This window comes from Neophocaena asiaeorientalis, unplaced genomic scaffold, assembly GCF_003031525.2.
Source record: "Neophocaena asiaeorientalis asiaeorientalis breed wild unplaced genomic scaffold, Neophocaena_asiaeorientalis_V1.1 scaffold1133, whole genome shotgun sequence".
NCBI lineage: Eukaryota > Metazoa > Chordata > Mammalia > Artiodactyla > Phocoenidae > Neophocaena > Neophocaena asiaeorientalis.
The window spans coordinates 96,625-109,490 of record NW_020175058.1 but is presented as its reverse complement, the minus strand read 5'-3'; the positions used below and the strand labels follow the sequence as shown (position 1 = coordinate 109,490).

The 12,866-nt window shown below is 40.7% G+C and overlaps 1 protein-coding gene across 1 annotated transcript; it reads left to right on the top strand.

The window, feature by feature from the left end:
- Window positions 1-868: 868 nt before the first annotated feature.
- LOC112412356 (zinc finger protein 883-like) lies at window positions 869-12,242 on the top strand. Its single transcript, XM_024764025.1, is given in 8 exon segments — window positions 869-985; window positions 1,636-1,762; window positions 2,624-2,682; window positions 8,014-8,140; window positions 8,393-8,485; window positions 9,625-9,997; window positions 10,028-10,782; window positions 10,785-12,242. Coding segments are annotated over 8 exon segments (2,211 nt in total). The 3' UTR covers window positions 11,345-12,242.
- Window positions 12,243-12,866: the final 624 nt, after the last annotated feature.

Genomic DNA, 12,866 nt, shown 5'->3' with positions numbered 1-12,866 from the left:
TTTTTGTTTTTTAAAAAAAAAAAAAAAAAAAAAAAAAGAATCCACCTGCCCATCACTTTTAAGAAAGCTTACAATTGGGCCCTACCATCTCAAGTCCTCTGTAGCTCCTCTTGAACATTTTTTGCCATAATAATAATAATTATTATTTTTTTGAATTTTTATTTATTTATTTATATTTTTGCGGTACGCGAGCCTCTCACTGTTCTGGCCTCTCCCGTTGCGGGGCACAGGCTCCAGACATGCAAGCTCAGCGGCCATGGCTCACGGGCCCAGCCGCCCCGCTGCATGTGGGATCTTCCCGGACCGGGGACGAACCCGTGTCCCCTAAATCAGCAGGCGGACGCTCAACCACTGCGCCACCAGGGAAGCACTAAAGGTTATTCTTTTAAACAGATTCACTCAACAGCTCCGCATCCCACTGCGGTGTTTTGCAGTCTCTTGCAGTCCTGAAAGAACTAGCCTCAGTGAGCTACAGAGCCAAGCCACGCGGGGTAGAGAAGCCTCCTCTTTCGTGCATAACCCTTTAAACCCTCCGGGAGGGTGTGTCACCAGGGCTTATGGGAAATGTAGTCTTACTTTCCCTGGCTCACACTGCGCGTGGTTCAGTAAGCCCCTCTGCCGCGGCTCGTCCTGCGCACGTGCAGTTCACTAGCCCCGGTGTCTCGCTTTTCCGGGTCTTGCGGAGAAAATCCTGGACCGTCCAGGTCTGCGCGCGCTCAGGGAGCGGGTGCTGCCTGAGTCAGAGCTGCGGGTGAGCCCGAGTTGGGTGAGGGCCGAGGGGTTGCGGTGCGGCTTGAGGACTGGTGGGAGGTGGCAGTGGGAAGGAACCCCGCGGTGTGACCCCCGGTGAGAGAGCCTGCGAGGAAGGATGGGGGCGGCCTCGGCTGCGAGGAGGGATGGCGAGGTCGGGGCGCCTCTGTCAGGGGATGCGGACGTACGGAGCCCCGAGAGGCTGCCGAATCCACGCGACTGCGGGAGGGGGGGCGTGAGTTTTGTATCCAGGCGGAGCCAGATGTAAATTAATTATTGCTGGCAAGATGATTGATCTACCTGAGACGAGGTTTTCTCATCTGTAAAACGAGAGTATTGATATGTACCACACGGGGTTGTTCTGAGGATTAAGTTTTTACATACGTTTTGAAAATACGGACGTAAAGTTTTTACATATAGCACAGAACGTATAGTTGATATTAGCTGATAAGGTGTTTGGAAGATACTTTGCTGTTTTCATTAGCTGTTTTGTTTAATCTTCACAACAGCCTTTATGTAACTGTTTTCTATTTTGACAAAAAAGAAAACTGAGGCTCAGAGGGTTCAAGTGAAATACACCAGGTCACACAGCCACGGTAGATATCTAGCCTAAAACCAGCCCTGTATTCCTCACAGCACTTCCCGCGGGGCACAGGGAAACAATCCCAAAGTGTGTGGAGTGAATCTCACCTTGTGGTCAGGTATTCTGGGATTTCTTGCCATCTCAGAACCCTTGGGGCAGACTACATAATGTGTTGCTTGGACTGCTACACTGTCCAGTCTTCAGCATCCTCAGTGGCCTTGGAGTTTAGACAAGTAAGTTCTGTGACATTTGGAGCCCGGAATGAAACTTCTAAATAAGATGATTTTGTCCTTGAAGCCTAGGTTCCTGTTCCTTTGCAAGTAGCAGTCTTTATCTTGCTCAGAATGAGCAATGCTTCGCTAATATCACTACATCCAGAAGACCTCACCATGATGGTGAAAGGTCTGGACCAAGTTTCAGGAAAGATAGGTGAGTGGGTCCCTGAGAGTGGTGGGCAAGGAAGTGTTCATTCTTTGGAGGGTTCACGTGGTCATGGTCTGCAGAGAGAGATCACTAGGCCCAGCTTTTAATAAGCTTACCATGCCTTCAGCCTCCACTCACTTTCTCCAAATTCTGAGCTGCTCTCCTATGATGTCCGTCATGATGTGTGCCCTCTAGAGGGATGCTGGCTGCTGCATCTACCCTGACATCATAGAATAGGGTCATCTGTGTCTGCTTCATTTCAAAGCTGAGAAACCTTGACTGTGAGTGTGCAAGTAACCTGCCCATATGCACCCAGTTTGTTAGTGGTGGAGCCAGGAGTAGAAAAAGGCTGTCCATGTTATAACGGGTAAGTCACCCACCAGGTTTTATTACAACTCAGTTAGAAACAAACAAGTTTTTAAATAGACCTTTTCCTGAAGGAACTCCCCCATCCCTTTCTGCAGGGTGATTTCTCTGACTCAGAGGGTAGGCAACTCAGTAGGATATAAGCAAACATATCTTGAGTACTTTTCCTACAACATTGATGATGAAAATAATGGTTTGTCTTCTGATGTAATATTATTTCTTCAATTAGTCCTGAATTGGTTCTAAAGGAAAAATGAAATTAATAAATCATTAGGAAGTAAACCCAGGGTGAAATTGCTCAGCCAAGCTCTATAACTTGGCTGTCAGAGTTGCACATGTGAATTCTCCCTCCACATAGTTCTTGCTGACTCCTCAGAGGCCAGAGAAACTTTTTCACACAGAGGGGTGTTTAACCAGCTGGTAGGCAGAAGTTCTTAGGAAGCTCAAAGATTCCTAGCAGCCAGGTCTCACATGACCCACTCCTGTTTTCTTTTCCTATAGCTGTACATACAGCCTTCTCTGTACTTTCCCAAAAGGAACAGAAGAAGAACAAGTCCCCGGTGAGTTGTTTGTTTATTCATTTCTCACATTGTCTTCCATTGCAAAAATGATTCAAGATTAAAATGATAAAAATTATTAAGGAATATATAGAGTTAACAGATCTAAAACAAGGAAAAGTCAACATTTAATTACATGGAGATAATCATAGTTGCTTTGTTAGTATATATATTACACATATTGTATAACTCTCATTTTTACAATAATAATTATGTGCGGATTTATCTCTGATACTTTGTACAAAAGGAAAATGCTTTGCTTTGACTCTAAGAATAAACAAAAGTAACTCTTCATGGAACATAAAGACTTTCTGGCCTGAAGTCTGAAAAAAATTTCTTTGTCTTAATGAAAGTGTGGTAGTTGACAACCTCACTTAACAAGCGTGAAGTGAATGCTACCTCTGTTTCTCTTCTCTGACTGTTCTTTAGTGGGCACAGGAGGCAGAGAGCCAAAGCATGACTCAGTTGATGTAAGTTGATGATTTCTTCTGTCTGCTTCTTGGTATGGTCTTCTTCCTGTTGCCTTTTAGCAAAGCTTATCCCCACGCATTCCTCCTTGGTCCATTATAATTCTTACCTTACTACTGTTCTTGACTAATTTCATACCATTTGGATTTTTAACTATATCCGAGGATGAGACAGCCACTCCAAATCTGAAATTCAAAAGCTGAATTTTGTGCCTCGTTAAGTAAGTAAGACCTATCACTGGCCAGACGTATTTTCACAGCAAACTGTTGATTTCCTATAGGGTTTTTGCAAAGAGTTAGTATATTAGTTTCCTATGGCTGCTGTAACAAGTTACTGCAAATTTGGCGGCCTAGAACAACAGAAATTTATTGCCTCGCAGTTCTGGATGCCAGAAGTCTGAAATGAAGCTGTTGTCAGGGCCGCTCTCCTGCCTAAGGTTCTAGAGAAGACTCTGTTCCCCATCTCTTTTGGCTTCTGGTGGCTGTTGGGAGAGAGGGAGGAGATGGAATGGAAAGAAAACCAAGATGAAGAAAAATATTCCTTAAACCCTGTATCAGTCAGGGTTTGCCAGAGAAACAGAACCAATAGTGTGTGTTTGTGTGTGTGTGTGTGTGTGTGTGTGTGTGTGTACACATATATGCATATAACGCATGTACACATACCCATATATATTCATACATGTATATATTCATCCATTTTAAGGAATTGGCTCACGTGATTGTGGAGACTGGCAAGTCTAGAATTTGTAGGGCAAATTGGTAGGCTGGAAATTGTCAGTTATAAATATATATGGAAGTTGAAAAATAATACAGCTAATATTTAGTACCGAGTTCTCCTTCCCTGAGTTCCTCTAGCTGCAGGTCTAGAATGTCTCCAGTGGCAGCAATGTCAGCAGTCCCACAGCTATTTCTTCTAAAACACCATTTATATTCAATTTGAATTTCATTTCTAAAACCCTTTTCATTTCTTTATTGCTCCTTCATCTTTGTTGGCCAGTTCCCTGTTGCAGTGAACTGTTTTTGCAAATGTCTTATTGCTGAGAGACAAGGAGGCAACACAACTACATGCTTTGCTGTGTGTGGTGAATGCACAGCAACCAGTCACTGGCAGACTTTGGAAAAACCGACATGATTGATCATTGTTCATGATGTGTGTCTGTTATTTCGTAGTGATTTGTGGACTGAAAAACAAGCAGTGAAGTTTCTACTTTGTGCAATTACAGTTATCCTAGTAACTAAAAATCTGACCCTTGTTGTTGGGCTGGTGTTATTTAACTAAATTGTGGTGACTGAAATTTGTGCCTATTAGAACCATGCAAAGTTGGACTATCTGTATAGACATAAACATTCATACATACCTATCTATTAACACAAATTTATAGATGCTTAAAAGTTTTTCCTGGCAGTGTAGGTTATCAGAGACTTAGGAGAACTCTTGTGTAAAGGAATAATCCCAAGATTACACATCATCTATTCCCTGAACAGACCAGGGCATTTTTAAAATTTATTTATTTTTTGGCCATGCCATGCGGCATGCAGGATCTTAATTCCCCAACCAGGGATCGAACCCGTGCCCGCTGAAGTGGAAGCGTGGAGTCTTAACCACTGGACCGCCAGGGAAGTCCCTAGACCAGGGCATTTTATATCACTGAAGCCCCAAACTCAGTTCTCTCCTGATTTTATGCTATTTGTTAATCCAGTTCGCATCCATACCAGTTTCTAAGCTTTCTGAGGGTAGAAACTGTTTTGTGTACTTTATATATTCACAGAAACTAGGACACTTTCATACATATAATGTATTTTATGCTTGTGTGGACATCTATATATGTATATACACTGTAAGGGAGCAAAATTTGCCACACCAAAATGTGTCTCTTTGGCATAAGGATTAATTTAGGCTGATTACTATTATTAGTTTTTTACATCTTCATTGGAGTATAATTGCTTTACAATGTTGTGTTAGTTTCTGCTGTATAACAAAGTGAATCGACTTTGTATACATATATCCACATACCTCCTCCCTCTTGTGTCTCCCTCCCACCCTCCCTATCCCACCCATCTAGGTGGTCACAAAGCACCGAGCTGATCTCCCTGTGCTATGTGGCTGCTTCCCACTAGCTATCTATTTTACATCTGGTAGTGTATATATGGCCATGCCACTCTCTCACTTCTTCCTAGCTTACCCTTCCCTCTCCCCGTGTCCTCAAGTCCATTCTCTACGTCTGCATCTTTATTCTTGCCCTGCCACTGGGTTCATCAGTACGGTTTTTTTTTTTTTTAGATTCCATATATATGTGTTAACATAAGGTATTTATTTTTCTCTTTCTGACTTACTTCACTCTGTATGACAGACTCTAGGTCCATCCACCTCATGACCAACAACTCAATTTCTTTCCATTCTATGGCTGAGTAATATTCCACTGTATATACATTAGGCTGATTATTTTTAAGAAACAGAAGACTCAGGAAGTCTTTCTTTTTACCTAAAGAATTTAGATATAGGGCCTTTTCCTGGAGTAGAGCTGTCACCAGAGAAGCTGCAAAGAATGAAGGCTACATGTGGTTGGGGAAACTCTACAGCAGCGGTCCCCAGCCTTTTTGGCACCAGGGACCAGTTTTGTGGAAGACAGTTTTTCCATGGGACGGGGACGGTGTTCGGGGATGGTTCAGGCGGTAATGTGAGTGATGGGGAGCGATGGGGAGAGGCAGATAAAGCTTTGCTTCCTTGCCCACCACTCACCTCCTGCTGTGCGGGTCCAAGGCCCGGGGTTTGGGGACCTCTGCTCTACAGGGCCTAGAGATCAGAGTCTATTCTGTGTCCCATTGTCTCTGCAGGCCCAGTAAACCTTTGTTCACCAAACTTTTGCTTTTCCATTCCCATGTAAATTGCCTTCCTCCCCTTTGAAGTCCCAAATCACTACCACCAACATTCTTTTTTATCTTTTGCTCAAGATGGTATTTAAAGTGAGGGTTTTGGCCATTTTTGCAAGTTACTTAGCTTTCCTGGGTCTCTCCGCTGTATACATTTTATTAAACTTTTGTTTGATTTTCTTTTGTTAATCTCTCTCATGTCAGTTTATTTTTTTTTATGGAAGTATAGTTAATTTACAATATTATATTAGTTTCAGTTATATAGCATAGTGATTCAGTATTTTTGCAGATTATACTCCATTATAGATTATTACAAGATAATGGCTATAATTTCCTGTGCTATACAGTATATCCTTGTTACTTACCTATTTTATACATAGTAATTTGTATATGTTAATCCCATACCCCTCCTTCTTTCCCTCTCCCCTTGGTAGAAATGTAAATTGGTGCAGCCACTATGGAAAACAGTATAGAAGTTCTTCAAAAACCCAAAAATAGAATTGTCATACTATCCAAGGAATTCCACGCCTGGGTGTAGACTCAGAGAAAAATGAAAACACTAATTCAAAAAGGTACATCCAGGGCTTCCCTGGTGGTCCAGTGGTTAAGATTTCGCCTTCCAATGGGTTCGATCCCTGGTCGGGGAGCTGTCCCACATGCCTCGTGGCGAAAAAAACCAAAGCATGAGAAACAGAAGCGATGTTGTAACAAATTCAATAAGGACTTTAAAAATGGTCCACATCAAAAAAATCTTTAAAAAAAAAAAAAGGTACATGCACCTCAATGTTTATAGCAACTTTATATATAATAGCCAAGACATGGAGGCAACCCACGAGCCCACCAACAGATGATTGGATTAAGAAGCTGTGTGTTGCTCAGTCATAAAAAAGAATGAAATTCTGCCATTTGCAGCAATGTGGATGGACCTACAGAATATTTGCTTAGTGAAATAAGTCAGGCAGAGAAAGACAAGTACTGTAGGACGTCGCTTTTATGCAGAATCTAAAAAATAATACAAATGAATGCATATGCAAAACTTAAACAGACTCACAGATACAGAAAACAAGCTTGACCTAGAGAATATCATCCTTCCTTTTATCGATGTGGTGTAGCACATTGATTGATTTGCAAATGTGGAACTATTCTTGTGACCCTGGAATAAATCCAACTTGGTCATGTTGTATGATCCTCTTTACATATCGTTGGATTCGGTTTGCTAATATTTTGTTGAGGATTTTTGCACCTGTATTCATCAAAGATATTGGCTTGTAATTTTCTTTTTTTGTAGTGTCTTTGTCTGGTTTTGGTATCAAGGTAATGGTGGCCTCATAGAATAAATTTGGGAGTGTTCCGTCCTCTTCAGTTTTTTGGAATAGTTTGAGATATGTATCTGGTAGAATTCCCCTGTGATCCCCTGACCAGGGGTCAAACCCGTGCCCCCTACAGTGGAAGCACTGAGTCCTAACCACTGGTCTGCCAGGGAATTCCTGAAGGGAGTTTTAAAATTACAGATGCAGTTTCACTTCTAGTGGTTGTTCTGTTCACATTGTCTGTTTCCTCTTGACTCAGTCTTGGCAGGCTCTGTGTTTCTAGAAATTTGTCCATTTCTTCTAGGTTGTCCAATTTGTTGGCATATAACTGTGTCAAAGCCTCTCTTACGATTTTTTTTTTATATCTCTGTGGTATCCAAATTGGAAATGAAGAGGTAAAACGCTCATGTCAATTTAATTCTTAGAGCAGCCAGAAGAACCCAGAAGGGTGGAGGAAAATTTCTTCCTCCCTGACAACATTACGCATGAATTAATAGATTAGTTGGGTATTTTCACTATGTTTCTCTTTGTCCCACCACATATACACATAACAGGGAATATGGTAAACATATAAACTTTTTCTAATAAACTCAACAGTGAACATGGTGAGGAATTAGTTCCTAAATATCTTTTCTCTGTCGTACAGTTGTGAATATTTCAGATTGATCAGATATATGCTCTAACAGGGCTCAATTTCATTTGAGGATGTGACTGTGAACTTCACCCAGGAGGAGTGGGGTCAGCTGGACCCTGATCAGAGGACTTTGTGCAGGGATGTGACGCTGGAGAACTACAGAATCCTCATCTCATTGGGTAAGCAGAGCTTCTCTAAGTAACAACATCAGACCTATCTTTTCTTTGTTACCAAAGCATATGGATCTTTTGTAGAGTTTAATGATATTTAGGTTTGGACACTAGGAATATTGTTTGTGTTTTCACCTCCCCATTGAAAGATTCCAGTGGGCTCCTTCATTGTGCAGTTCCTGAAGCTGGTCCTTGGTTTTTCTTCTGAGTTCCTGAAGCCAGGCAGTGTTCTCTATGTCCTGTATCACTTTCCACTATCAGGGCATTGCATTACCAAACCGGAGGAGATCTTCAAGTTAGAGCAAGAAGCACCATGGATATTAGAGGAAGAATTTGCAAGCCATTGTTACCCAGGTGAGTAATCCAGGGGAAATTAGATCCCAGGTGGTTGTTTTAGATATAAGCATCTTTGGAGCATTTTGAACAAATCTATTTAGAGGCTCCATCTGTTTGGAATTGACTAAGGATATTTAGCCTACATGCCTCAGGTACCTAAATTCACCACCAGATATAGTCTCACACATAAATGTTTTCTTTTTCGCTTGGCTTTTTAGGAGTTTAATCCCTATTACCTGTACCTTGAGTTTCATTCCTATCTCATAATAAATATTTTATCTTAGTTAGTCCCCTTTCCTCTAAGCATTCTCAGTTGCCCACATTCCCTTCTATCAAGGACTCCTTTTGTTTTCAGGAGTTAATTAATTAATTAACTTAACCAATACTGCTTGAGCACTTGGTCCATGCCAATCATACTCTAAATGAAAGAGATACAGCAGTGGGTGAAATAAGTCCCTTGCTCTCAGGGAATTTACTTATTAGCAGGAAACAGACACAGGAACCTGATTGCCCTGTGAGAAAATGATGTACAGGGGTGGCAAGAGTAGAAGCAAGGAGACCAGTCAGGAAAAGAGATAATGGCCATTGACTAAGTTTACGGGGACAGAGTGTATAAAGTGATGGAGTTCTGGGTGTATGTTGACAGTGGGGTTAACAAAATTGGCACATGGACTCTAATCTACCTCCTCTAAATACTTCATTCCTCTGGTAATTTCTTAGAACAACATCCTTGTCTACTTGTGCTCCCTGTCACATTTACTGCGTAATTCTCTTGATAGGGCATATTTTACTGTGAATTCCACTCTTTGTAATTCATCCATTCTTATTGAACCTTTAATTCTCTATTCCTGATGTTTCTTTCACCCCTTCTATCCATTTTGGAAGGTATGTTCGTGAAGGGCCACATAAATATATGTACATTCATTGCCAACTTTACTCTCCCCTTTTCTACCCTGGTAGCTTTGATTAGTTGGTTCACTGTCACCCCGTCCCCTCAGCTCCTCGGAAAAGTGGAGGAAATGGAAAAATTTATTTGGAACTTTTATCTCAAAAGAATGATTCTGAAACCAAAGAGTCAGATAAATAGTATTTGTGTATTAGCCCAATTTAATAAGTAGTTTAATTCATAATGTATGTTTAATTTTTCTTATTTTTAGATGAATTGAAAGTTGATGGCATGATAAAGAGCAAAGAAAACCAAGACAGACATTTATGGCAGGCTGCATTTATCAATAACAAAAAAGTAGTTACTGTGAAAGAGAATGTATTAAGAAAACCATTTAATTTTTGCATAGACTGTATTCCTTCCAGAATAATGCCCAGTAAATATAACCTAGATGGAATCAGTTTAGAAAATACATCAGAGTTAGCCAATAATAATAGAAACTACTCAGGAAAGAAATCTGATGATACCGATGGGTGTGAGGAATTGATTCCTGAAATTAATCATGAGAAAACTCATATTGGAGAGAAACTTAATGATTTTAATAAAAATGAGAGCACTTGCTATCATAATGAGGATTTTTTTCAGCAACAGGAGAGTCACAGTGTGGAGTAACTATTTGAATATAATGAACACATTAAAGCGTGCCATGGTAATGCCCTCTTCATTACTCAAGAAGGAACTCACACAAGAGAGAAACTCTGTGATTATGGTGAATGTGAGAAAACGGTCAAGGATGAGTCAAACCTCATGTTACATCAGGTAATTTACTCAAGGAAGAATCACTATAAACTTAATGAATGTGGGGAAACCTGTGATAAGTCAGTCCTCTGGAAGAAACATCATAGACTTCACATGGGTGAGAAATACCACGAGCGTAACGTATGTGGAAAAGCCTTCTTCCAGAAGTCAAACCTCACAGTACACCAGAAAACACACACAGGAGAAAAACCCTATCAATGTAATGAATGTGGGAAATCTTTTTACCATAAGCCAGCCCTCACTGTATATCAAAGAATTCATACAGGAGAGAGACCCTATGAATGTACTAAGTGTGAGAAAACCTTCTATCAGAAGTCAGCTCTCCATCTTCAACATCAAAGAACACACACAGGGGAGAGGCCTTATAAATGTAGTTAGTGTGGAAAATCTTTCTCCCAAAAGTCAGACTTGACTGTGCATCAGAGGCCTCACACAGGAGAAGAACCTTGTAAATGTTATGAGTTTGAGAAATTCTTCAGTATAAAGTCAAAACTTACTATACATCAGAGAATAGGCTCAGGGGAGAAGCTCTACGAATGTAGTGAATGTGGGAAGATGTATTATATGAAGTCAACCCTCAATAAACATCAAAGACTTCACACGGGAAGAAAATATATGAATGCAGTGAATGTAGGAAGACCTTCTGTGGGATGTCAGTTCTCCTTAAACACCAGAGAACTCATACAGGGGAGAAACCTTACGAATGTGTTGAATATAGGAAAACCTTTTCTGAGAAGTCAACCCTCAGTAAACATCAGAGGATTCATACCGGGGAGAAACCCTTTGAATGTAACAAATGCAGGAAAGCTTTCTGCCAAAAGTCACAACTCATTCCACATCAGAGAATTCATACAGGGGAGAGACCTTTTGAATGTAACGAACGTGGGAGAATGTTTTGCCAGAAGGCCTCCTTCAATGTACATCAGAGAACACACACAGGAGAGAAGCCCTATGATTGTAACGAATGTGGAAAATCTTTCTATAATAGTTCATCCCTCGTTAAACATAAGAGAATTCACTCAGGGGAGAAACCCTATAATTGTAATGAGTGTGGGAAGACCTTCAGCCACAGACCCACTCTTGCCACACATCAGGGAATACACACAGAAGAGAAACAATGTAAAGACATTTATACAAAACACTCCTCCCACAATTCAGAGCCTTTGGTATGACAGAAACTATATCTGGGGAAGAAACTCTATGCATGTAATGAATGTGAGAAGTCCTTCTGCCAGAAGTTAGCCTTCAGTTTATATCAGAGAACTCACACGGAAGAAACCCTGGCAGTGTTTTTATCAAGATACATTTCATTTTGCTACTGAGCACATTGCTAGTCTGTATTTCTGAGTTTCTCTTGCATCCACGTGGGACAATGTGAATGAGAACTGGCCAATGGGATGTGAGCGTAATGATGTCATTCACTTCTAGGTCTGAGACATAATGGGCTCCGTGGCAGTCCTTTGTGTTCTGTGTTCTCTGCGGGGTAGGAATGTAGTTGCCTTCCATTGAGAGGTCTGTATGCACTGTATCTCGGTGAACTCACACAAGGGTGGAGACTCCTGTCAAAATCCTGAATGCTTAGAAGCCTCATCCATGAATCAAACTCACTGTAATGGGAAAAATCAGAGTCAAGAAATCTATTGGTTACAACAAATGTAGAAAGGCTTTACTAAAAGGTGTGATATTTCACTGAACCTCAGGTAAATCAGAGTACGGTAAAACTTTATAAACGTTTGGCTTTCTGAAAGTTTTCAGTAAAACATACTTTATTATATTTCAGAGAATTTTTACTGAGGGAAACAATTTAGAAAACAGAAATTTTTTTTTTAGAAAAATGTTTGTTTTGGTAACAAAACTTTTGCTAAATATAATAAAATATTTATGTGTATGTAGCCGCTGTAGTACATGTGTTTTTGTAAAATATCACAAATATTTTGAATGAATCATGTATACAGCGTTATGTATGTGTGAAAAGTCCTTGAACTGTGGGAGACTTTTATATGTGAGTGTATTGTATAATATTTTCTGTGTTTAAAATTTTCACTGGAACCCAATAGAATCAAACTAAAACATCAAGATCCTTAATTTAATGACCATTATGACATAATTATCATTGTAAATGTCACTGCAGTCTTTTATATTTTAACACTATATATATATTTTTTAATTAATTAGTTTATTTTTGGCTGCGTTGGGTCTTCATTGCTGCGTGTGGGCTTTTCTCTAGGTGTGGAGAGCAGGGGCTACTCTTTGTTGCGGTGCGCGTGTGGGCTTCTCATTGTGGTGGCTTCTCTTGTTGTGGAGCACGGGCTGTAGGCACGTGGGCTTCAGTAGTTGTGGCACATGGGCTCTGTAGTTGTGGCTCACAGGCTCTAGAGTGCAGGCTCAGTAGTTGTGGCGCATGGGCTCAGTTGCTTCGTGGCATGTGGGATCTTCCCAGACCAGGGCTTGAACCCGTGTCCCGTGCATTGGAAGATGGATTCTTAACCACTGTGTCACCAGGGAAGTCCAAACACAATATATATTTTATGTGAGATTATATGTGACACATTTAAAGTATCATGCTACAGTTGACCCTTGAATAACACAGGGGTTAGGGACACTGAACCTCCGTGCAGTTGAAAATAATAGTATAAATTATAGTTGGCCTCTGTATCATGGTTCCACATTCACAGATTCAACCAACCATATATC